Below are 23,052 nucleotides of genomic sequence, written 5' to 3' on the forward strand. Positions count from 1 at the left end.
TCGTAATGCTAATTCTCCTCATCAGAGTGTTTGAAGAGTTAGGTCATGAGTATTTCAGTGCACAGCTTTTGGAGGAAGATGATGCTCTGAATCACAGAGAAAAAAGTCATTGAACAGAAAGTAATTTCATTTGAAAAAAAAAAAATAAAGTTTTAATGAGATATGTTTAAAAAATGAAAGTGATGAAACAAACCAGTGGGACCAACTTTCTCCATTCTATCAGTCCAAGAGGAAATATTCTAAAAGCTAACTAGAATGTGCAGCATGATGTGAAATGTCTGCAATACTGAGTGTCTTTCAGACAAATAAACCTCTGTTGTTACACAGAAATTGCAAAGGCTGTCAATTCTCATGCTTTAAAACATAAGTGACATCTGCTTTGGGTCATGATGAAATCCCAGTATGCATTATGAACCTGCAGTATTTATAAAAGTCACTGTTGTATTTCATAGAGCTCTGAAACATCTGTTAGTAGACAATTCTATCAGCAGGATACTGGATTAAATGGTGTCTTCATAATACCTTAGTATGGCAGTATCTATTTCATGTATGTTTAAATGTGTACAATATCTGCACATTTCTAAACTTTGCTTTTTAAACAGCTGTTTCCTCTCTAGACCTCAGTAGATCCTCCTGGGCTCTTATAGTCCATTTCCTGAATATGAATTACAGTTGTGAGGGTGAATGTTAGCCTGGCAGATCACTGTAGTCGCCATTTGGGGCTGCAAAGTCAACATGTGTTTATGCAGTGCTGAAGTGGGAGATATTTAACATTACAAATTTAAGATCTTTTGTGATTGCTTACCCAGTTCTTTGTGCTGACTTTCAGGTAAATCCAGTTTCAGCTCAGTGGAGAACATTTTTGGTTGGACTCGATCTTTAAGGCCTTTTCCAACCTGAGTGATTCTATGATTCTATGATTTTAGGGATAAGTTTCTAATCTGATTCGGTACAAGTAGATTAGCTACTTCACTGTTGCATAATTATCCAACTCTTATAAATATATGCAGTTTTCAGTCTCCTGTCTTTGAAATATGCCTGGAACCTGGGTTTATTTGCTGTTTAATCTTCCCTCTAATGCACAAGGTCAATTCAGTTATATGCAATGTACTCTCTCTGGAGAAAAGAACATTTCTGTGTACTAGATGCAGAAATATCAACCTAGGCAAATACTGAATGGAAAATCAATACAAAACATCAGAACAGTCTCTATTTTAAAGGTTTTTTTCTGGGTAATTAGTATTTCTTTCCTCACTCGATTTTTTTTCTACATTCGGTTTCAATGTCTGTTCTCTTTCTCATTTTGATTTTTTTCATTTGCAGTCATTCTAGCAGCTCACAGAGTTGCAGGATGCATGATGGTTAATTTCTAGCTGAAGCAAAGAAGTTCATATGTGGAAGAAGTTGAAGCAAACAGGTTCTCCTGTTTCTAGTGATGTTCTACTTGTGAAGATCCAAAAGCCCAAGTGACCTTATCCACATAAGCTAGCTGAAGACTCAGAATGATTCAGAATATCATAGCGCTTCTTTCAAGACTTTTCAAGTCTTTGAACTTACAGTTATGTTTCTGAGTTTGACAGTGTGCTCACAGGGTGAAATTTCTTGACAAAAAACACAGTTCTGCCACAGTTGAATTTTACGTGGAGCACTGGCTCTGGCCAGTGAAAGGCATGGAAAGGTCAGGAAAGCAAAGACGAAAAATGTAGACAAGGAAAAAGCACCATAATTAAAACAGGCTGATATCTTCATAGATGACTACCAACATTTCTGGAAAACTGAATTAAGAGGCTATAAAGGGCCACAATTCTCAGAAGTTTGTGTTTAGCACTTCTGCAAATAACACCTATTTCATATTTCTGAAACTTAGACCAAAAAAGAATTCACTAAACACTTTATTTTTCAACCTTCTCTGAGAGATTTTAAAAAGTGTGCAAGAGAAATAGGTGCAACCACAACTCCTGCATGCTATTTTGCTACTGTAGTTAGATTTTCAAATGTGTTCAGAGTGCCAACACTTTCCCTGAAGGGGAGGTGCCTACCCAGGTATTCCCTTGCATCATGTGCCTCTCCGATGGAGGGACCTGTAGCTGGTGAGCAGTCTCATCAAGCAGAGTGTTGCACACCAAGAATGTGCTCTTTCTCAAAGGATATAAATCTTGGTCCTTAAATCAAGAGTTCTGTTACAGATTTTGGTGTGACAGTGCTTTACTCCAGAAACCTGAAAGTTGCTGTGTCTGGAGATTATAGCAGCTTCAAATTAACATGTGTTTGTTTCTGATTCCCCTTTCATTTAATGATAATTTTTGGCAGGGATTCTCTTTCTAAAATAAAAATAGATCTGCTTTGACTTGCAAATTCAAACTAATTGGACTAACTTTTTAGTCTTGCTATGGAGAATTTCTACTGTTTGCTTTTCCTTATTGTAATTACCGAATGAAAAGAAGCATCGTCAACAAAAGGTTATGTAAGCACCTATTTTATGATAACCAAGTAGCCAAAGCAGTGGAAAGTTTGATTGAATAAGAGCTAAAATTCATGATTGCTTGGGATATCAGATGAAGGAAATGCTGTTAAATGGTTCTGAAGAACACTTGCTTGTTGTTGTGTTTGCATAGCAGACTGCCAATGGAGTGCAGCAGCACCTTAGAGAGATGCTACCATCATGACTGATTGCAGTTTTAACTGAAAAACTGTGTTCTCAACTCAAAGCTTACATATACTTTATTAATTTCATTAGCAAACTTCCTTGATAATCAGGTCACGCATATACTTAAGTAAAGGCTTTCAAAGCTCAATAGCAAAGAGAAAAATATCATATAGATAGGGAATAAGATCTTTTAAAGTAAATGAAAAAGTCTTATGTAAATCATCATCTGTGCTACATCTCTGTTCCAATATATTGATTTGTCCCAACACCTTCCACCACTTACAGATTCCGGTGCTGTAACACATGATTACTACAGTAAGTAAAATTGAAAATAAAATATGCTGTCAGCAAGACACTTCCAAGTGATTAGTGGAGAGGTCTGTAATTTCTCTGTAGCTCTTAACTGCATTTTCTTCACAAGGATGTTTGGCACAAGGTGAGCTTACTGAGTGTCATCCCAAAAAGTTGTTTTGAAAATGCAGTCTGAAATTGTCAGTAATTGATTTTTTTCCTACTTGTAAGAAAGGAGCAATTCTCATGTTGTAGAAAGTCACAATATTAGTTGTTGAAGAAAGCTGTTCTTTGAGTCTCACTGAAACTGGAAGGTTGACAAATACAAAATAGGACTTCAACCCACTGGAATCAGTAGAAAACATCCCATTGACTTCAGTGGTATTAGGTTTGGGTCCTGTGTGTTTCCTTTGCTCATTAAAATCCAATCTGTGTTCAGATAACACAGTCATTTCTTTTCCAGGAACTTGGCCCTTATTGCCAGTGAATTCAGTTCTCCACTGAGAAATACGATCGCTGCTGTTAGAAATACATTTGTTATTCAGGAGGGACATGATGATATTTGTTCAGTAGGGTAAAGTGGTAGTTAATAAAGAGATTTGCATTACAGTTGCATTCAAAAGTCCTTCTGGTATTCTGGTATTTTTGGAACTTCAGAAGGCACATAAACATTGTGCTACACGTGCACCCACATTTTTACTCATTGTGAAAACTGATCATCTCTTACTGAAAAATCAGCCATTGCCAACTTTAAGGGCAAATAAAAATGCAGATTCATCTATCACATTTTCTCCTTTTGAAGCACCAGACCAGCCAACAATGGAATATGAAAGAACAAATAAGTTTATAAATAAAAATGTGTTTTGCTTAGCTGTGTTTGCAGACATGATGCTGTCAAGTCTTGCAAGCATGCAGCTGGGACAGAAAGGAGATAATAAATAGCCACTGCTTTAACTCTGCAAAGTTGAACTTTCAGTTCCCATTGCAATCATGCCAAGTTTGGCTAAGAAGGGGATTACTTCACTTGTTGTTTGGTTTATTGTCTACCTTTCTCAAGCAGTTGTGTGTGCTGTCAGGGCTATCAACATTTGCAGTATTGAAGGGTACCCTCTTTACAAATAATCCTAATACTTTTAGGAGACTGTCTTCAAAATGAATATATGTGCTTATGTAGCGTGATCAAGGTGTACTGTACTTGTCTGTGTTGTTATCTACAGTCTGTTTCTGGATCTCCAAAAAATAACAAGATTATAACTTCTAGATGAAATTGAAGTTGTAAGGGTAGAATGAAAAATAAACTCTCAGAAAATCAAAAGGTGTGGACTAGTTTGCTTAAGCATTAGGAACCAGAACTGAAATTACAAAGAGTTTGCCTTAACCACAGAAGTTTGGCATTTCCAATCCAGGATACCTGATAAGAGCACAAACAGTCCTTGAAGGATACACTGCATGTCCTTCCAGATCTAAAATCTGACAGTCACCTATCGTGTGTTTCCATGAGATAGTTCTCATAGTGTAACAGGCCTAGAAACAAGTGCTGAAGTAACCCCATGAAGGTCTCATCTAGTTGTGTTACCTTGTCAACATTAGCAAGTTTAGGGTGCTGCAGAGGGACGTGTATTTCATAAGCTTTCAAGAAATGATCTCTCCATTACAGAATGCCTTCTTAATCTTCATTTGTTAATCACTGCTTTTAGTTGAACTATGGGAATGATTAATGTACCTAAACACTTGTGTCTTAATCTAGTTGTTTATTGGCATCAATAGTATTTCAAGACAATTAGTTCCACCAATTATCCATTCATTGTTTTGTAAAGCTGAGTTTCAGTTGGGAAGGTGGTTAAGTTCTATTTGACTTTGTGCTAGAAAGTAAAAAATATTTCCTACTTAACTTTTTCTATATTGTATATCGATGTTTATTCCATCCTCTTGTCATGTTTCAAATAAGCATCTCTCATCTGGTCAGCCATTCCTAATTCAGTTGTGTGTCTTTGTCTCCAGGAGCCTATGTTACTTTTCTATGTTGTTTAGTTATGGAGGTCAGTCAAACTGTATCCAAAGTGAGCACACGGCATTGATTTTTATGTTAGCATTATAATATTTTAAGTGCTCGCTTTTTTCTTGTTCCTTTGGGAAGATTCTAGCTTTTGTTTGCCCCATTCATGCTGAGCACATTTCTTGATCTTTTGGGGGATGGTGTGATGAGTTTTCCCACAACGAACTATTATGTTGTTGGATTTTATTGCTGCCCAGCAGTAGATTTTGCAGTTATTTACCCTACTTTTCCTACAAGTATTTCTTGTGTACTCTCAGTGAAAAAATAGACTAGATGTTGGAAAAGAAAATACAAAGCCACTATAGATCTTGCCTAGTGCTGCCTCAATTGTTTTTTCATTTATAAAATGAAAAAAATGTATACTATACTTTGAAATCTCAGTTGTGGTGGGGGTAGAATTGGGAAGGCTATTTCCCTCACGTTTTGTCTACAGATATGTAAATATGCATATTGTTTTCCTTCTGCTCATTTCAGTGATATGTGAGCAACAGGCTGAGAAATACTCTGAACACCAGTACATGATGCTGGTAGCAAAGCTATAAGAAAATATATTAACCTGAAGTTTTTTGATGAGAAACTCTTGCTGTCTCACTAAGGAAACCTAAGACTTACTGAAGCATTCTCTGAGTTCAGCCTGGCCCCTTGATTGCAGTGATGCCTTCTCAGATATCTTTTCCTTGAAATTCCATTCTGTGTGCGTCTGCTGAGGAGCAATATTTTAACACCACAAAATGGTGACAGTTCAGTAAAAGCTGCCTGTAATGTACCAAAACAAATTATTCTGGCCTGGGACCATTGAAAAGAGCTCAGTAGTTTGTCAACCCTCACTTGAGCTCTGTCCTGGGTTCCTCTGTTGGTCTGAGGAGTCCATCTCTTTCAGCAATTCCCATCTTTCACAACAGGGTTTCATGGAAACATAGAATCAGAGAATGGCTTGGGTTGGAAGGGACTTCAAGGATGGTCAAGCTCCAATCCCCTTGCAGCAGGAGGGCTGCCGGGTGCTAGATCAAATACTAGATTAGGTTGCCTAGAGCCTCATCCATCCTCTGGCCCTGCTGCCTGGGCTGCAGTTGCAAAATCCATACATAGCAGTCTCCGGCAAGCACTTCTTTGGCATTTCTGAAACGCAGAATCCACTTCCATCTTTCCCTGGTCAAGGCAAATAAAGTAAGTATATTGCCTGTAAAATTACAACTGGTCAACCTCAGTTTGCCAGTTTATGGACATGAATCCCACAAGTTTATAATCCCGAGGCCTTCCTGAAACTGCTGTTTCGCAGCCTTACCCAGTGAGTGACAAAGGCGACTAAGAGGCAGGAGTCAAATATGCAGAGGTGAGTAAACAGTTTATCTTACTTTTAAAGCAATTAGCTCTACAAGCTAAGTGCTCTTCTTCTAATGAGTGATGTGAAAACATGCTATTAAATCTGCTCCTGCTTTCTGGAGGGCTTCACTTTCAGCCACACTGATAGTTCAGCTCCTGCCTTCTGACAACGTATGGCTGTTCTTGCTGTGAATGTCTGTGATTTTTAGATTTTCTTTCTCAGCATTGGCATTTGGCTGTTTGTCTGTCTAGCCCCCTTCCCTCTCTCTACCCCAGTTTTCATTCTCAATTATTTTTGTTTATGCTGAACTTCTGCCTGCTCAGCTGCAGCAGAGCTTGGTGTTGGCAGCCTGCCTTGTGTTGTACAATTCTACAACTTCTGCTGCTTAGCAGCATGTTGGAAATGCTTTGAAATAAATCCATGTTGGATCGAAAGCAGCATCTTTGTTGTTACCCCCTCAGAATAATTTGGTGCTATAATTGGAATTCACATTTGAAATAAATAAACATGATTCCTGATCTATGTGCAGATCTGGATGCATAGTCAGAGAGAGATTCGTGCATACCAACTTCTGAACAGAGATGCATTAATTTGCAAAGCATGCATGGCATTTCTCCTGCCTCAGGCAGGTTTGAATTGGAGGGCAGCCCCACTGAATCTCCACTGGGCCCCTGTGTCAGTGGGATCGTTTGCTCTGTGCTCTTCTTGATGTGAATGTGCAGTGGAACGGGAAGCCATGGATCCAGTGTGCTACTGCCACTTTCCCAGTGCACGGATGGCAGCCCTGACTGAGGTCAGGGGCTTTCCTGCTCCCTTTTGAGTGTAGGCTGAGTGCTGCACCATCAGCATTTCAGCAGGTGTTGTGCAGGAAGTTCAGAGGAACACGACAAGGATAATCAGAGCAAGGGAATGGCTGAGAGAGCTGCGTCTGGTAGAGATTATTTAGTGAAGGGATATAATGGAGGGCTAGAAAATTGTGGGCAGGTTAGAGAAGGCGGACGAAGAAGGTTGTATCATTGCTGCTTCTAGTACAGAAGGCAGCACAACCTCAAGTGAAATTACTGGGAACCAGTTTCACGGCAAGCAGGATGAGATCCAAGCATCTTGGAGCTGCTTGCAGAAGCGTGGTACCTGTGCCAAAAGTTTGTATGGGGAGGCTGGATGAAATAAAGGAGAGATATATACTGAAACATTAAAAAAAAAAACAAAAAACATAGAAGTGACATTCATCTTATGAATGTTTGTGTTGAAAGTGGAATGGAGCCCAGGAGAGTGTTAGAGGCTTGTGCTGCTGTATGCACACATTGACTCATTTTTGTAATTCGGTAAGTATCCACTTACCAGGGCTGTTAATTGTGTCTGTGTTTGTGGGTGAGTGGATATTTTTTGCTGTGGACCAAACAGGCCTGTTTAGATCCTTGGTGTGTCTCCAAACAGTTGTTTGTGTGTTCTCATATGAACACATACGAGATCTTACTCGGTAATTTGAGATTATTTTTTCAGAGCTTTGAAGACTGGGCATTTTTTCTGCAACCAATCATTCTAGGTATTGCCATTTTCCCCCCATCTCCATATTTGAAATCAGTTTTTTAACTGGATCTCCTGAAATCTGGTTGCATTCAAATCTGATGCTATAAAGGGAGTGCTTAAACCCACTTTGTGCTCCTTTAATTGAGAAATGCCTGGGACACGGAGCCTTGAAATTGTTCAAGCCAAGAACATGGTTGCTGCTTGTCTGTCACCGTGGTAATGGTTCCAAGCATTTGTGTATATTCAATCAAGAGACAGCATACTGAGACCAGAAAATCAGGGGTTAGAAGGTAGTGGTGAGATAAAAGTGAGGCAGGGAAGACCTGCAGCACAGCTAATTTGCAATTAGCATTTTCCCACTTCGCTGTTGTCTGCCTGTCCTGCAATTGCAAAGGAGGCAGAAAAAAAAATTCCCTTGAAAGAATGCTCAGGATGGCCATAGAAAGCCATCGGGGTGACAAGCAGACAGACGTGTCTGTGATGCCTGCAGAGGAGGAGCAGGTCATGCCCTGTGAGCGTCTGTGGAAAGAATCATTTAGCACAGCTTGATGGGAACTGCGTAATGGCAGTATGTTCGGAGATTAGACGGAGGGGTACATGATGGATGAACTGCACAGCCCCAAAAATACCATGTACAGCTGTCATGCCTGTGTCCTCAAGATCAATAACTGTCGTAATAGCGAGCGGTTGTCCCTATGCTATCCCCTTTTCCTCCCTGCCACTTAACTCCCCGTTGCACTCCTGTTGCTCAGTGATGCAGTAGCACCTATGAAAAAAAGATGAAATGGCATAGATTGTATTTTAAATATGACTGGAAATCTGTGCTATTTTTAAAAGGATCGCTTTCCATTGCAGTTTTCTTCTAAACATCCAAGTAGACTTTCTTGAACCAATAAAATGAGTGAAGCACTGTTTTTTTCCTTCTGTTTTAATGTAGCAAAATTCCTCCTTTTTTTCCATAAAATGTTAATTGCTCATGTCCCAGTGTTCCCAAGGAACTGGAGATTGTAGTACTTTGGAAAAAATAGACTGCAAGAGAAAGCCTACGGGCTTCTTCAAGTGGTAAATCTACCACTTTCAGAATTCAGAAGGTATTTTTAGAATGGTATTGCCTCTTTTTACACTGGAAGATGAGCTATGCTTGAGACCCTGCTGGGCTTCTTATCCTAGAAAGGTACCCCAACATCTGTGCCACACTCTTCTTTCTGCAGTGGTCCACATAGGATACCAAAGAGCTCCTTTTGATGCCTGGAAAATCTGGGGGATATGTTTTTGAAAACACATAATATTGTGTGAGTGCAAATCATCCACTCATGGACCTAAAAGAAAACATGGCTGAAGGAGACTTTTCTGTACAGTTCCTGTAAAATTGTTTGGAGCAAATAATCTTTTCAAGTAGAACTTACACAGCAAAAAAACAGGCTTGTAAATGGCGACTTGAAATTTTAGAGTAAACTTTTGTATTACATTTTTTTTATTAAATTGTGGACTCTTTAACGTGATTATTTTCAAACGCTGATGCATTTCTAAAACTTGATTATTTTTGTACCTAATAAAATTACAAAGAATACGAGATTATTTCTTAGTGCTTAGAATTGCATTGCCTTGTATTGCTGTTACAGTAAGTTGTTTAAACTATTCAAACTGATTATGCAAGTTGCCTCTCTTCTAACTCCTTCAAACTTAAATAAAATCCCTTTTTTAGAGGATGTGTTGCTGCACGAGGCACCTGCTGGTGCCCCTGCCATCCTTTCTGTTGCCCTCAGGCTACAGACTAGCTCAATTTTGGTTCTTAAGTGATGTGACCCACACTTTACAGGCAGCCAAAGCTGAGGCTTTGTGGCAAAGGTGGCATTCAGCTGGGGCATCAGAGTGCTGCCTTATGTCTTTAGAAGAAAGCGTTTTGGTGATGCAGAGTCTGCTGAATGAATCCATTTCCCTTACTGTGAGAAACTGGTTGTGCCAGACAAAGGAATGGCTTAACTCCTTAAACACACAGACTCAGGTGGAAGGGACATTAGGGATCTGCAGCCCAACTTTCCAGCAGAAGCAGGGCAGACACTGACTTCAGACTGGATTCCTAGGGTTTGGAAATCTCTATAGATGGAGACTGCACAGCTTGTCCAAGCAATCTGTTCCACTCCTTGACCTTTCTTTCAGTGAAAAAACCTTTTGTTTATATCCAGTCTGCCCCTCATTTAGTCGTGACAATATTGCCAGTCATCACCCTGACACGTGCTGCTGTGAAGAGGCTGTCTTTTTGATAACCACCTTGTAGATACTGGAAAGCAGCTGTTTGATCTCCCAAAGTTTGGTCTCTCTCTTGCCCTAGTACAGCCCGTCCTCACTGAGCAGACCTCTGCTCCAGACTGCATTCAAGCGCCATCATTGCCTTTCCATGGCTATCCATTTTGTTTTTAGTTCTACTTTTTGCTTTTTATGCTAAGATATGTGTCCAGCTACCTGAGGGTTTTAGAGTAACCCATTCCTGGCACACAGCACAATCAGAGATTTATGTTTTTCCAAATTGTGACTAACCATGTCCAGCAAGTTGAACTGGACCACAAGCTGCACCTGCACAGTGGCACCTTCATATCGAGAAGGAGCACTGAATGAAAACCTAAGTGTGTATTAGTTTAATGAAATGTGAATGAAATTCTCTATCAGAACATAATCCAGGTTCTGGAAGAATTCATTTACTTTGGCCACTGGCTCACTGTATCCTAGTTTCACCATAGCTGAAGGGCATGAGGGTGAATAAAACAAAACAAGAGCCCAGCTGACTTAAAAATGAGAGATTGGCGCTTCATACAAAGCTGAAAGCACATTTGTTTAATGATTTACTTGTAAGGTTGCAGGATTCTTCAGGGACTAGAAGGATGTAGATGAGTCAGGAAATCCATAAGAAAATCTCTAGCAGCTGAAACAGGATAACAGCACACAAGGTGACAATGCCAGTGCAGCCAGTGTGGAGAAAATGTCTTAACATTTCAAATAATTTAATTTTCTTTAATTGTGAAATCAAAGTATACCAATCAAGTGTTAAAAAGAACTCAATAAATTTAATCATGAAATGCTAAATTATGGCTAGATGGTAAGATTAATTTTCTTTTCAATTCCAATTTTGATGACACAGGTGAGCCTGCTGGTTATGATGCATCAGCTAATTCCTTATCAAAGTGATAATTTTAATGACACCTGATTTCTTGTGTTTTCTACTAGGAAAATGATATGTGCAAGAAAAAAAATCATTTTTGCAGTTCTGTATATTCCCATTAGCAGACGGATGTATATTTGAATTCAGTCAGGAAATGATCTTGTAAAGCTGGCTTCTTTTGTTGTGAAGTGTTATATTTCCTAGTTATTTTAAGCACAATTGAGATTGTACCAGAAATGCAATTGCCTCTACTGTCATTTTATTTCAGCTTTCCCAACTATCTGTGCATAGAAATGTTTTAATGGGAGTGCTTGCTTGTGATGTTTTGTCTTCAGAAATTTATTCCCTTGGGAAACCTGTTAGTCTTTTACAGTGACGTTACAGCTTGTTCAGTAACCAGCTTGGGAGATAGGGGAAACCTGGGAGGAAGGCTGGAAGGAGGAGAGACCGTTCAAGTAGTAAATTATTATCTGCATGGGGAATGCGGAGTTAATAGAAAACCATATAGTGTTCTACCAGTGCTAATAATGTATAACATTTATCTTGCCTTGCATTTGTACACTAATGTAGGTGTACTAATCAGTCCTCACAACATCCTGTGAGAGAGAAGTATTGATATTACTCTAATCCTCATAGTGCCTTAAATGAGAATAATGAGAATTTCAAATGGAGAGATCAACGAGAGCTAGAAATACCATGTTTCTAACTCTAAATCCTGTATCAGATTGGGTCCTGGAACCCATCCTTGTTTTCTATTCCATTTCTATGCTTTACCTTAGCAGAAAATGTTTCTTTTTAGTCTGATTTTAATATTTTCCGGTTTTGCTGAAAATGTACTCATTGTTTCCCATATGTGGCAATATAATAGATTGCTTCATGAAAGAAGAGAGTGTGTGTGTGAGTCTGTGTGTCTGTCTGCCCACATGAGGAAGGGAGATGGCAGCTATAGTGAAACTCTGCAGCAGAAGTTCCGGATTGCAGTTCAGACTTCGTCCGCGTTTTCTTCTCTCAGGTTTATGACCAAACTTAGTCTTCCTTGAGGAGCCTGTTCCAGGACCCAACCACCCTCTGGTGCAGTACCTTTTCCTTCCACCCAGCCTGACCCCCTTCTGTCACAATATCAAGCCTCTTCCCTTTAGTTCGTTAGTTACCAGAGAGCAGAGCTCAGCGCTGCCCCTCCACTCCTGTGAGGAGCTGCAGCCGCCATCAGGTGTCCCCTCAGCTCCTCTGCTCTGGGCTGAACAAACACAGGGACCTCATCCACTCCTCATATGTCTTCTCCTCAAGACCCTTCACCATGTTTGTAGCCCTCCTTTGGATACTCTTTACAGATCTATGTCTTTTTGTGCCCAAAACTGCATACAGTACTGAGGGTGAGGCCACATGGGACAGTCACTTCCGTCAGTCAGCTAGTAATGCTGTTCTTGATGCACCTCAACACCTGACCAATCTAAAGTTTGGTTATATAGGCAGTGTAGATAGCAAAAGATTGAAATATGCTTGCTATTCTATCAAAAATTAATGATAATTGCATTAGTACTAATGCAGGCAGACTTCATTGTGAAAGGCCTTGATCTTGCAAGAAGTTCAGCTGCTCCCACATAAAAGCACTGTGGAAGGTTGGGGCCCTGCCTGTGGCAGGGGGGTTGGAGATTTATGATCCTTGAGATCCCTTCCAAACCAAGACATTCTGTGTTTTTGGGAGTCTGTGAAAGTCCTTTAGTAGCACGACAAAGCGGGAGCCTTCAACATATTTTAAGAAAGCGTTTTAATTGATTCCCATGATGCTGGAGTTTCTGTGATGCCTTTTTTATCTGATATATTCTGAATCTACCTAGGTGTATCTTTTTTTTCTGTGAGCCACATAGGCTGATTTCATGCAGCAAAACTGAAAGTGCTCAGATACTTGATGGATATATTGCATATCAAGCAACCTGTCAGACTATTGAAATATAAACTTATCCATTATATATTGCCTTATTTAATTACTTTCTAACAAACAGATATAGCTTGAAAAGGATGAATTAAAATCTCTTCAGAATTCTTCACACATTCTGCTATCTTGCTGGCACAGTGTGTCTCTACTCTGCTACCAGCTCACACTTTTATTTCTCATCCTGGCTTCCCCTTCCTCTCTCCTATGGTGGGTTTGTTCTTCAGACCTGACCTTGAAGCAGGTGTGTCCAACCCACTGCCCATGGGGTGTACGTGGCCCAGGACAGCTGGCAGTGTGGCCTGCGCCCTGCCCCATGCAATCATGGCAGCAGCTCTTCCCTGCCAAGCAGCCTGGCTCAGCCACAGGCATGTATGCATCGTTCAGCAGAAACCAAACATCAGTGCGCTGTTAATGCACGTCAGAAAGCAGGGGAGGACACAGTGCAGTACTAACACTGCCTCTCATGCCTGCCACACACTCTGTCAAATCAAAACCTGTGCGTATTGCACATTACATGCACTTGCGCCTCTTGGTGAGTAAAACATAGTGACTGCCGTTAATTTTTCAACTTAACTTATGTCATCTCAGAAGAAAACAGAACCTACAAAAAGAAAAATTGTGGATAAGGAGGAGTTTGCAACAAAAAATGGATAGATAAGTACTTTTTGTCAAGGCTAATAGTATGGCACTATGCTTAATTTGTAAGGAAACTGTCAATTTTCAAAGATTACAATTTGAAAATACATTAAATGCAGAAACATGCTGTGATATTTGATGCATATCAAGGAATGTTTCGTAAAGACAAAAGAGCAGAACTGAAAAAAAATCTGTCATCCACAATTAAAAAAAAAAAAGTTCAAAACTCAAACACGTTCTATTGTAAAATCTAGTTGTGTGGTAGCAGGTCTTACTGCAAAAGAGATAAAAACCACTTACTTGTGGTGAGTGTATTACGCAGTGTATGGAAAGCGTGGAAGATATCATGTGTCCTCATAAAAAAAGAAACACAAAAAGCGGATTTTTCTACAATCACTTTGACTCACTATAGCCAGATGAACTGAAGCAATAGGAAAATCTATCAAAACAAATTTGGAGAGTAAAGCTGCTAATTTCAGATGTTATGCTTTGGCAATAGATGAAAGAACTGATGCCATAGATAAAAGACAGCTCCACTTGCCATTTTTATTAGAGGTATTGATAGCAAATATAATCTTACAAAAGAAATGGCTTCTCTGGTGCCTTTACAAGACACAGGTAAATCTCTTGATTTGTGTGAAGCAGTAAAAGCTACATTAAAGTGATTTTCCTTAACTACTGTCAACATATCTGGTATAGCTGATAGTGCCCTAGCGATGACTGGCAAAAAAGAGTGACTTATAAAATTAACAGAGGATGATGCAATTGGTGGCAGCATTGTACATCAAGAAAATGTATATGTGAAAGCTTTAAAACAAAGGTATTGTCATGCAAATATTTATCAAAGTTGTCCATTTCATGAAGTCCAAAGGAATGAATCATCACCCATTCCAGGAATTCCTTAAAACTATGGATGTTCATTATGGGGACATCATTTTCTAAAGGAAAGTGGGTAAGTTGGAGTAAAATGCTAAAAAGATTTTATGACATGCAGAATAAAATCTAGTAATGTATGGAATCAAAATGGAAATTTGTGCGAGAACACGAAGATGAAAAATGGGTCACAGATTTAGCATTTTTGGTGGACTCAGCTGCTCATTTAAATGAGCTAAACACGTGTCTTCAAGGTAAAAAACAACTTACCTGTGCTATGTTTCATACCATAACAGCATTATGAAATGAACTTAAATTGTGGTAAGCTCAAAATATTGCAAATAATTGTGTGCATTTTGATACACTGGCTAACACAGTCCCGTGAACAATGAAAAATATGCAGCCGTGTTTTCCACTTTGACTGAGGAATTTGAGAACAAGTTTGAGGATTTCTGAAGAAATTATCAATTTTCTTGAATATTTGTGACTCTGTTTTCAGTCAACATAAATAAATTACCTGTGAATTTGCAAATAGAATGTGTAAAATTGCAATCAGATATTTAATTCAAAAAATGTGATCATGTCTCTTTACAAGACTGTCATAAGACTTAAGACATAAGTCTTATAAGACATAAGCCTTACAAGAGGTCACTAAGAATTGCAGCCACTGCCATTGAATCAGACTGATGCATTAGTTTCACAAAAATAAGCTAAAGTATCCTACTTCTACATTTTATCTTGTTATTGCTCCCTCTTATGTTTTAATAAAAAATAGGGGAAAAAAATAAATTTTGTTGCTGTATTATATACTTTATAGATGGCCTGAGACAATTCCTCTTCACTCAGTGCTGCTCAGGCAAGCCAAAAGGTTGGACATCCATGCTTTAAAGATCTTTTTCTATTGGTGCTTTTAATCGCAAGCAGTGGTATTTAACAAAGACAACTGCTAAATGAAAAGAAAAAACTTTACTTCATGAATTTAGGGGCAAATTACGCTTCCAAGTATGATTCTGTGAGTACTGATGTTACTTTTCATGAGACTTTGGTTCTTTTTTATAATACTTGTAAGAGATCTCTTTTTCTTGTCACTTGGGTAGCTTTAGTAGCTGAGTAGTGATGTATGGGTCATTTAATTGTTAATCCATTGCAGAGAGGCAGCCAGTTCTCTCCAGAGCAGATTATAAATTTGGAATTGGTTTGCTTCAGGACTTGCACTGCTGGGAAGAATCTGTAATGCAGACTTCCAGGAATGGGACTTCCAGTACTGTAATTTCCCAGCAACACCTCCCTTTCGTGGGCAGATGGCCAGGGAGATAGAGTTGTTCCCCACATTTCCTTTGCAATGAGTCTTCCAGTCACAAAGAAAACCAAAAAAAGTTCTGTATGCCTTCCAGTCTTCTGCAGAGGTTTGGATCTCTAAGACTTCCTTCAATATCACGGTTAATATCCAGCTTTGTTTCCCATATTTTTTTGAGAGGTATTCTCCAGTTCTTGGCCTAAGATAGATCATAGTCACTCAGGCAGAAAGACTCGGTCCTGACAACCTGCTTGAAAATACTGTACCTGGGTTTCAAATCCATCTTCCTGTTTTACAGTCATAGATTTTGTGTATGGTTAACTGAAAATGTTTGGAGAACTCAGAAGGGTTGGTGCTGCTTCACTTTTTACCTGCATGTTTTTTCTTTCTGCTTGCACAAATACGTCTTAAAAGATGCTTCTCCCTGCTGCACATTTGTAGGGCACCAGAGAGACTCCAACCCTGGCATGTCACTTCCTGTTCTGCAGGCAATGTTAGATATTAATTTAAATCAAATCGTGCTCAGAGAAAGTTATTTCTTTGCTCTGAAAGTCCAATCTCCACTTTCACAAGAGATTTCCTGTATGGCATAAGTTTCCAGCCAGTCTTACCAACAGATCTTCTTTTCCAGAGTTCTTTTACTGCGACCATCCAAACTTAGCATGTGTTTTTAAGAGTCTTGTCAATTTCAGAATTCCAAGAGTGAAAGTTCAGAATCAATTTTCTAAAAACTTGGCTTGATGTTTGTCTGACTTGTGTTCCATAAAAATAGCTGAATATGAAGTTTCTAACTTCAGCCTTTTTTTCCCCTTGAGATGTCAGACAGCGAAAAAATTCATCAGTTCTTGTAGAGAATCTTTGTTGACGAAGGTGTTTTGATTACTGGATTCTTCCTGTCACACTCCTGCCCATTTTGTAAAAACAAAGATCATTATTCTCCAGCTGCTTAATGGCATGTGTAACTTCAGCAAGCGCCAAATGTATGCCTTTCTTCATCATTTTAAACTTCGACTCTTTCAATATGGTAAATCTAACTTCCGCTTGGAAGTGATACCAATTAGTTTCTTAACAAAAATTGCAGCAGACAATCTAGTAAGAATTATGTGAGTCTTCATTTGACAAGCAGTATATAATAAGCCTTCCATTTTATATCTGCTTCTGGCTTGGAAATGCCTCATCAGGTAATTACAATCTGTTTTCTTTACCAAATCACCTCTTAAAAATTGTAAATAATGTAAGCTTTGAGAAAAAGCAAGGCACGAAGCAGTGGCATTCTTACAGTCTCACCTAAGCCAACTTTGCTACACCTTAGCTAGCTGAGATTTATGCATGCAGCACTTCCTTTGTGGTTACTATCTGAAGGGCTCTGAGATAGAAGCTGCAGTGCTCCTCTGCTTGGGGTTGCTGCAGTTTCCTTTCCAGTTGCTAGCTGTGAGTCCCAAAGGAATGAGGAGTGATGCCTGCTTGAAGCGGAGCTCTGCAAGTGTAAAACTTTGTGTCTGCAGAAGACTGTAGGCTCACACACTACAATTCGATACATACCGTGGCTTGTAGACTTCTACACTTGTTTGCCTCTAGTGCTGTGAGTGTTTTCTTGGGTGTTCTTACAGATTGGTGTTAAGCAGTCCAGTTTTGCAAAAATTGAGCATATAGATGATGTTTCGCATGTGGTTTCACAGCACAGCATTCATAATTTGCCCTGATTTGAGAAGCCTATAAATAAAGCAGCTCAAAGGTCCACAGCTAGTAATATCATTCTTGCATAGGCCCATGCAGCAGAATGGCGTGTAAGCTGGGAATCTGATTACCATACATCAGGTGTTCCGTGCGTCATTTTACAGGAAGCATTTTAGGACATACAGAAATATCTTAGCTGGAACTTCACTTCTGGATGTGAAAGTCTTATTTTGCTAAATTGTCTGTTGAATTCTTTAAAAGCACTTAATCTGACTTAGTCTGCATTTAGTCTTTATTAACGAGGGGAGCTCTTATTAACCCAAAGATCCCATTAAAAATTATGTAATCCAGCTGGCCTGAACGATCAAATCTTTGGACACTGACACTGGCATATTCTCTGTACTGCATTCATATATATCTGTGTTTTCCTTCAGTTGACTTTGACAGACTTGCAGGTGGCAAAATATGGTCTAAGTGTTAAGGCAGATCAGTCGCCTTAAATAGACGTTTATCTGTTATGAAACCCCAATCACACTACTTGTTTGAATGAAAAAGTGGTCTGTCCCAAAAGTGCATTTCAGGCTGCTGCTGTTAAAATCCATAACATGAAAAATGATGGCAGTGGAGTATAGATGCATGTGGACATGTATTCAGAAGAATCCAAAATTGAGTTTTATCTGTCTAATGTGTAAGAGGCACTGTCCGTAGCTATGTTGCATTTACATCCAAAGTAGTTTCTGGAGAGAAGAAAGGGAATGGAATGGCTACTTGGGGCCATGAGGTAGAGATCAGGTCTGCTGTTTAATTTCATGCAGGTTTGTGTGTACATTGCCAGATGCTAGACTTGTGTACTGCTGTTTGCTGTTCCCTTGTGGTCCCATCTACAGCCAAACCCATTTGTGGTGGTGGTGGATCAATGCAGCTTCTAGAACGGAGCAAGGAGTAAACCAGCAATGTGTGTTATAGAGCTTGTGTGGGGATGGAAGAACAGGCATCCAAGTAGGATGAAGATAATGTACACTAGAAAGTCCATTTGAGTCTAATGAAGAAGGAACGTGATGTTATTTTCTAATTGACTTGTTACAACAGCCCTCAGCAGGACATAAATAATCCATTGCTGGCACATGCAGTTGCCAGGTTGAGTTTGTGGCAAGTCATCATTGCTAGAGGAAATCTGGGAAAAAATGTCTGCTTTCTTACTGCTCTTATCTGTCTTAAGAGTATGAACTTAAGTCTGTGGAATACTGGTCCACACTCCGGCTGTGATTCCATGGATTCCATGATTCCAGTGTGAGTGGCAGAATTACAGTCCAGACTGCAAAAGTACTTTCCACCTCCAGGAGGTGTGTTAGAACGTTGTAGTCTCCCAAAAACTATGCAGAGTAGTTTGCAAATTGTTGGCTCTTTATACAGTGACCAGAGTAGTATTGCAGAATGGTTATCCTGCTATGGAGCGCCATGCAGCTTTAATTAATAAAGTCTTTGTTGCATACTAAGAAAGTGCTTTTTCTAAAGAGAAATTAGGCTACCTAATGTGATTTAAAGTACTGTGGTCTAGGATTAGATCTGAAGGTTCAAGGGAGCACTGAGGTGTGTTCAGGCAGAGGCAGACTGTACTTGACTATCTAATGATAGGTTTTATCCTAATCTGAGAAGAGATTTTATATTGGAACATACTGTCTCGGTGCTCAGGCCCACCTTTCTAGACAGAATTGCCCTAGCATAGGAGCAGGTAAAAATACAGTTCTGATGTTCTTTGCCTGGTTTGGTACTGGAACTGTAGCTGAAATGACTTAGTTTTGCTGACCTAGTAACTAGATAGGATCAGCAGTTTTATGTTGAATAGTAAGATACTGTTTAGTATTGAGCTGCTCTACTCCGGTTTTACAGAAATTCTAACCAAGAGAGACTGGAAGCTTAAAGTGCTGAGTTTTTTAACTGTGCCACTAGGGATATACAAGAATCAAATATCAAATCTGTTACAGCATCATCAGCACTAGGAGGCTGCTGCATTGTGCTTTATGTGAGCAACTCTCCTGCTAATGGAGAGCCTCTGCCGTTGTCTTTGGAACACTTCCCTCTTCCCGTAGCCTATTCCAACACGATGAATAAGGGGAGAGAGCACAACTTGGATTTCCTTAGTTCTGATGATTCCTGACTGCTGGAGCAAGTTAGAGAAGCATCCATAGTGCTGTAACATATATTGAGAGACAATCCAGCAGAGCCAAGCTGTGACAGGATGTATGCCCAGGTGGCCAAGTGCCAATGTTGACCCCTTCCTCAACGGGTGACTATGAACCATTTTGCGGTAGGTGTAGCAGAGGACCTACACTAATGGTACTGGAATCCAGGTGATCATATAGTTAGATACCTGATCAACAGAACACACACAAACCTCATCTGGTTGCTGATGTGAATAGTAAGTCCTATGGCTTCAGATTCCCAAATACATTACCTGGTCTAATCAGTGAATGGAAAGGTAAGTCTGAGGATTGTGAAAGCTTAGAGAAGTGAAGAAAAGTAGCAGTTCCTAGTGGAATCTGAGACTTCTACACACTTGTGTCCATTTTCATATGCAGAAATGTAATTGAAGTGATGCATGTTTAAACATCCTCCTACCAGCTGGTATTTTTGGGAATTACTGCCTTCGCTATAAGCAAAATGAATTTTGGGCAATGCAGCATGGATATACCTTTTATTTTCAGTTGCTACTATATAAAAAACATATAGACACAAGCTGCTCAAATTCAGTGTAGAAGTTCACTCTTCTCTAAAACAGTCATATGAACAGAAGACTTTACTTCCATCATAACAGAGCTGAAAACACCAGTGTGGGGTTTGTAAATGTACTTGCAAGATGATCTAAAGATGTTATTGTCTTAGACTCGGCCCCTTTGTACAGTAATCTCCTAATGGCTGAGTGATTTATGGGGGAAATTTCATTTGGCTTTTATGTTGTGAGCAACAGAAGAATCATTGCTTCTAAAGTGTTGCTGTTTAGTGAGATATTAATGGAGGGATAATCCATTTACATTTTTACAGCGGAAGTTTTGTAATGCTTTTGGGATTCATTTATTCTTTGCATTTGCAAAATAGCCGCTACTGAAATAAGTTGAAGTAATTTGCTGTGGAGGAACATAGTTTGTCACAAAAAGAAAATAAAATCCAGCGTTCCATACCAAAGTCCTGCTACTGAAATAAGCAGCTTCTTTTTAAATAAGTTTTAAATAATTTTTCACAGACACTTTTAATTTTTCACAGACACTTTTCAAAGTGGATCAGAGTTGTAAATTCCATGTGTATTCCGTAAGCACTCTGTATGCATTTTAACTGTGTGGATTTTGTTGGTCTGCAGAGGGTAGTGAGATGCAGAAATACAGGTGACAATTCAGTTTATATGTATTTTCTCAAGAGAAATTGTTTGCTAGTTCTGCCTAATCCCATCTGAATTCTCTCCTTGGTGATCAGTGGTTTGGTGTAGTCTGCCTCCTGCTTCCATTGTATGATCCTGCTAGGCAAAGCCCTGAGGTTCCCATTACCTTGTGCAGAGGGGGCAAAACGTGAATGCAATTTTCATTTTCAAATGAGTACTGTATTACTCTACTCCCTGTCCTGGCACTGCAGGAACTAGACAGTGGTCATTTGAACAATAGTTAGAGACCTGTGTATGTTTTCAGCTGCTGAGATGACCTTTGCAGAAAAATTGGGGCATGGAACAAGGGAATAAAAGAAGTCTGACAATGCACATCTGGTCAGGCAGAGGATTGGTAACCAGAGGTGGTCTGCGTCGGGGAAACACATACAGTCAAAAGTGTGCTGCAGCAGACCAAGTGCTTAGGTGCTTCAGCACTAGTAATGAAAGAAGAAAGAACAGAAAAAAAAGCCTCCTGTTGAACTTACCCCATTAATGAAGTCTTACAGCGTTGCGTTTCTTTCATATCCTTTCAAGTATGGAAGCATTCTAAGTAAGCTTAATTTAACTTGTGGTCTGCTCTGCATGTTGCCTGGCTGCATGTGTTTGTTGACTGTTGGCCTGCATAGCCTATTTGTGTAGACATAAATATGTACGTGTAAATGAAAAACAAATGATTTCTTGATTCCCTTTTTTGTATTCAGCTGCAGTATCTGTAGGAATTGGACAACTGACACGATGTTTGATGGCGTCATGCATGGCGTAGTTTTGAGTGAACTCTCAGCCCTGCTGCTCAGGGAGCTCTCATGGCTTCCCTCAAACACGCCACTTGCTTTTGGATCAATGAGTGAATAGAAGATACATGACAAAATTACACTTCGCAGACCTACCTGTACAGTATGGGATTGTGACTGGCATCTGGAGCAGCAAAGGCTTCTGAAACTGTGACAGAGGAGGCAGAAAATCTGCTCAAGTCTGTTTCATTTTGATGTAGTCCTTGAAATACTGGGCACCACGCCTTGCTCTGTGAAAAGAGAATCCAAAACTAGTGCAAGCCTACAATTTTTTTTCTTTGTTAATTAGATCAGGAAAAGAAAAGAAAAAAAAAACAGATCTTGTGTGTAACCAGTTTATCTTAAAAGCTGGTACAAGCAGCAGCAAATAGATAAGATTCCTGCATCCAGTTTGAATTATCTGGAAAAGGGGAAAGGAAAAGGGAGAGTGTTTTAAAATAAGCTTAGCAGAGAGATAAAATCTCCTTCCCAAATCTGGATGTTTTCTGAAAGACAACGTTTTGATAAAACCCATCAGGTCAGCGATTCAAAGCAGGCTATCACTGGGTGAGTTCTGTTGTCTGTGCTGTGGGTGGGGATCAAACAAGAACCCACAGCGGTGTTTTTGTACTTCAGGCTTATGAAATACACCGTTAGGAGCAACTGTAGGATGGACAATGCTCTAAAGCCTCCTGACATTATCCGAACAACTTTTCTAGCAAGGAAACATAGCTGGCACGGTAAGGAATGGGGCTGTACTGCACTGAGCGTCTCTTATGAATGGCCAGAGTGTGCACACAGCCCCTTGCATCTTAGATCAGGTGAGAGATGGAAAGAGGGCTGCAGAGGTCAATAGAGAGGTGTTACTGGTGCATCTGTCTTATAATGCACTCTCCATAAACTGCAAATACCTTTGGTAGTGGAAAATTGCAACAGCTATATTACTTGTGTGATTATGTTCTTTTTAATTGCAAAATTTAGCCAAGAGAAGTATGTTCTTGAAAAACACCCCTGTAGCTGCAACTGCAGGAAGCTGTGATGGCTTTCAGTGTACAAAGGAAAAAGACATGAAACAAAATTTAGATTAATCAGCTTTCAATTAGCCTTTGAAGTGTCTTTAAATCCTCGTTTTAATATCATACTCACATGAACCTGATTTACATTCACTTGAAAACTTCAAATATGAAGTCCTAGGCAAATTTTATGGTGAATTCTAGGTGGGAGGTCATATGTCCCTAAATGTAGCATTCATTTTCACATTTAATACTTGTCAGAAATGAAGGCAAAACATTACCTTGAAAGCCTGAACAAATTCAGTGGATTAAAAAAATTGTTTTAATCAAATGGATTGTAGAGAATGTGTACTGAGTTAGAGATTATTTGTGGGGAATTGCGACACCCTTAATCCTAGATTTCTGTGGGGAAACTTACTGGCCATTCACA

The 23,052-nt window shown here is 39.5% G+C and overlaps 1 protein-coding gene across 4 annotated transcripts in view; it reads left to right on the top strand.

Moving 5' to 3' along the window:
- The window catches only part of FARS2 (phenylalanyl-tRNA synthetase 2, mitochondrial), a 231,718-nt gene that overhangs the window by 165,487 nt on the left and 43,179 nt on the right, over positions 1-23,052 (top strand). Inside the window, exon 8 of one of the 4 annotated variants that reach the window (XM_052697584.1) lies at positions 1,324-4,015. The exons of the other annotated variants lie outside the window; for them this stretch is intronic. Coding sequence (XP_052553544.1) covers positions 1,324-1,366 — 43 coding nt within the window. The 3' untranslated portion in view covers positions 1,367-4,015. Of the gene's footprint in view, positions 1-1,323; positions 4,016-23,052 lie in introns of those variants that run through there. 4 annotated transcript variants of the gene reach the window in all.

This window comes from Tympanuchus pallidicinctus, unplaced genomic scaffold (assembly GCF_026119805.1).
Source record: "Tympanuchus pallidicinctus isolate F22 unplaced genomic scaffold, pur_lepc_1.0 scaffold31, whole genome shotgun sequence".
Lineage (NCBI taxonomy): Eukaryota > Metazoa > Chordata > Aves > Galliformes > Phasianidae > Tympanuchus > Tympanuchus pallidicinctus.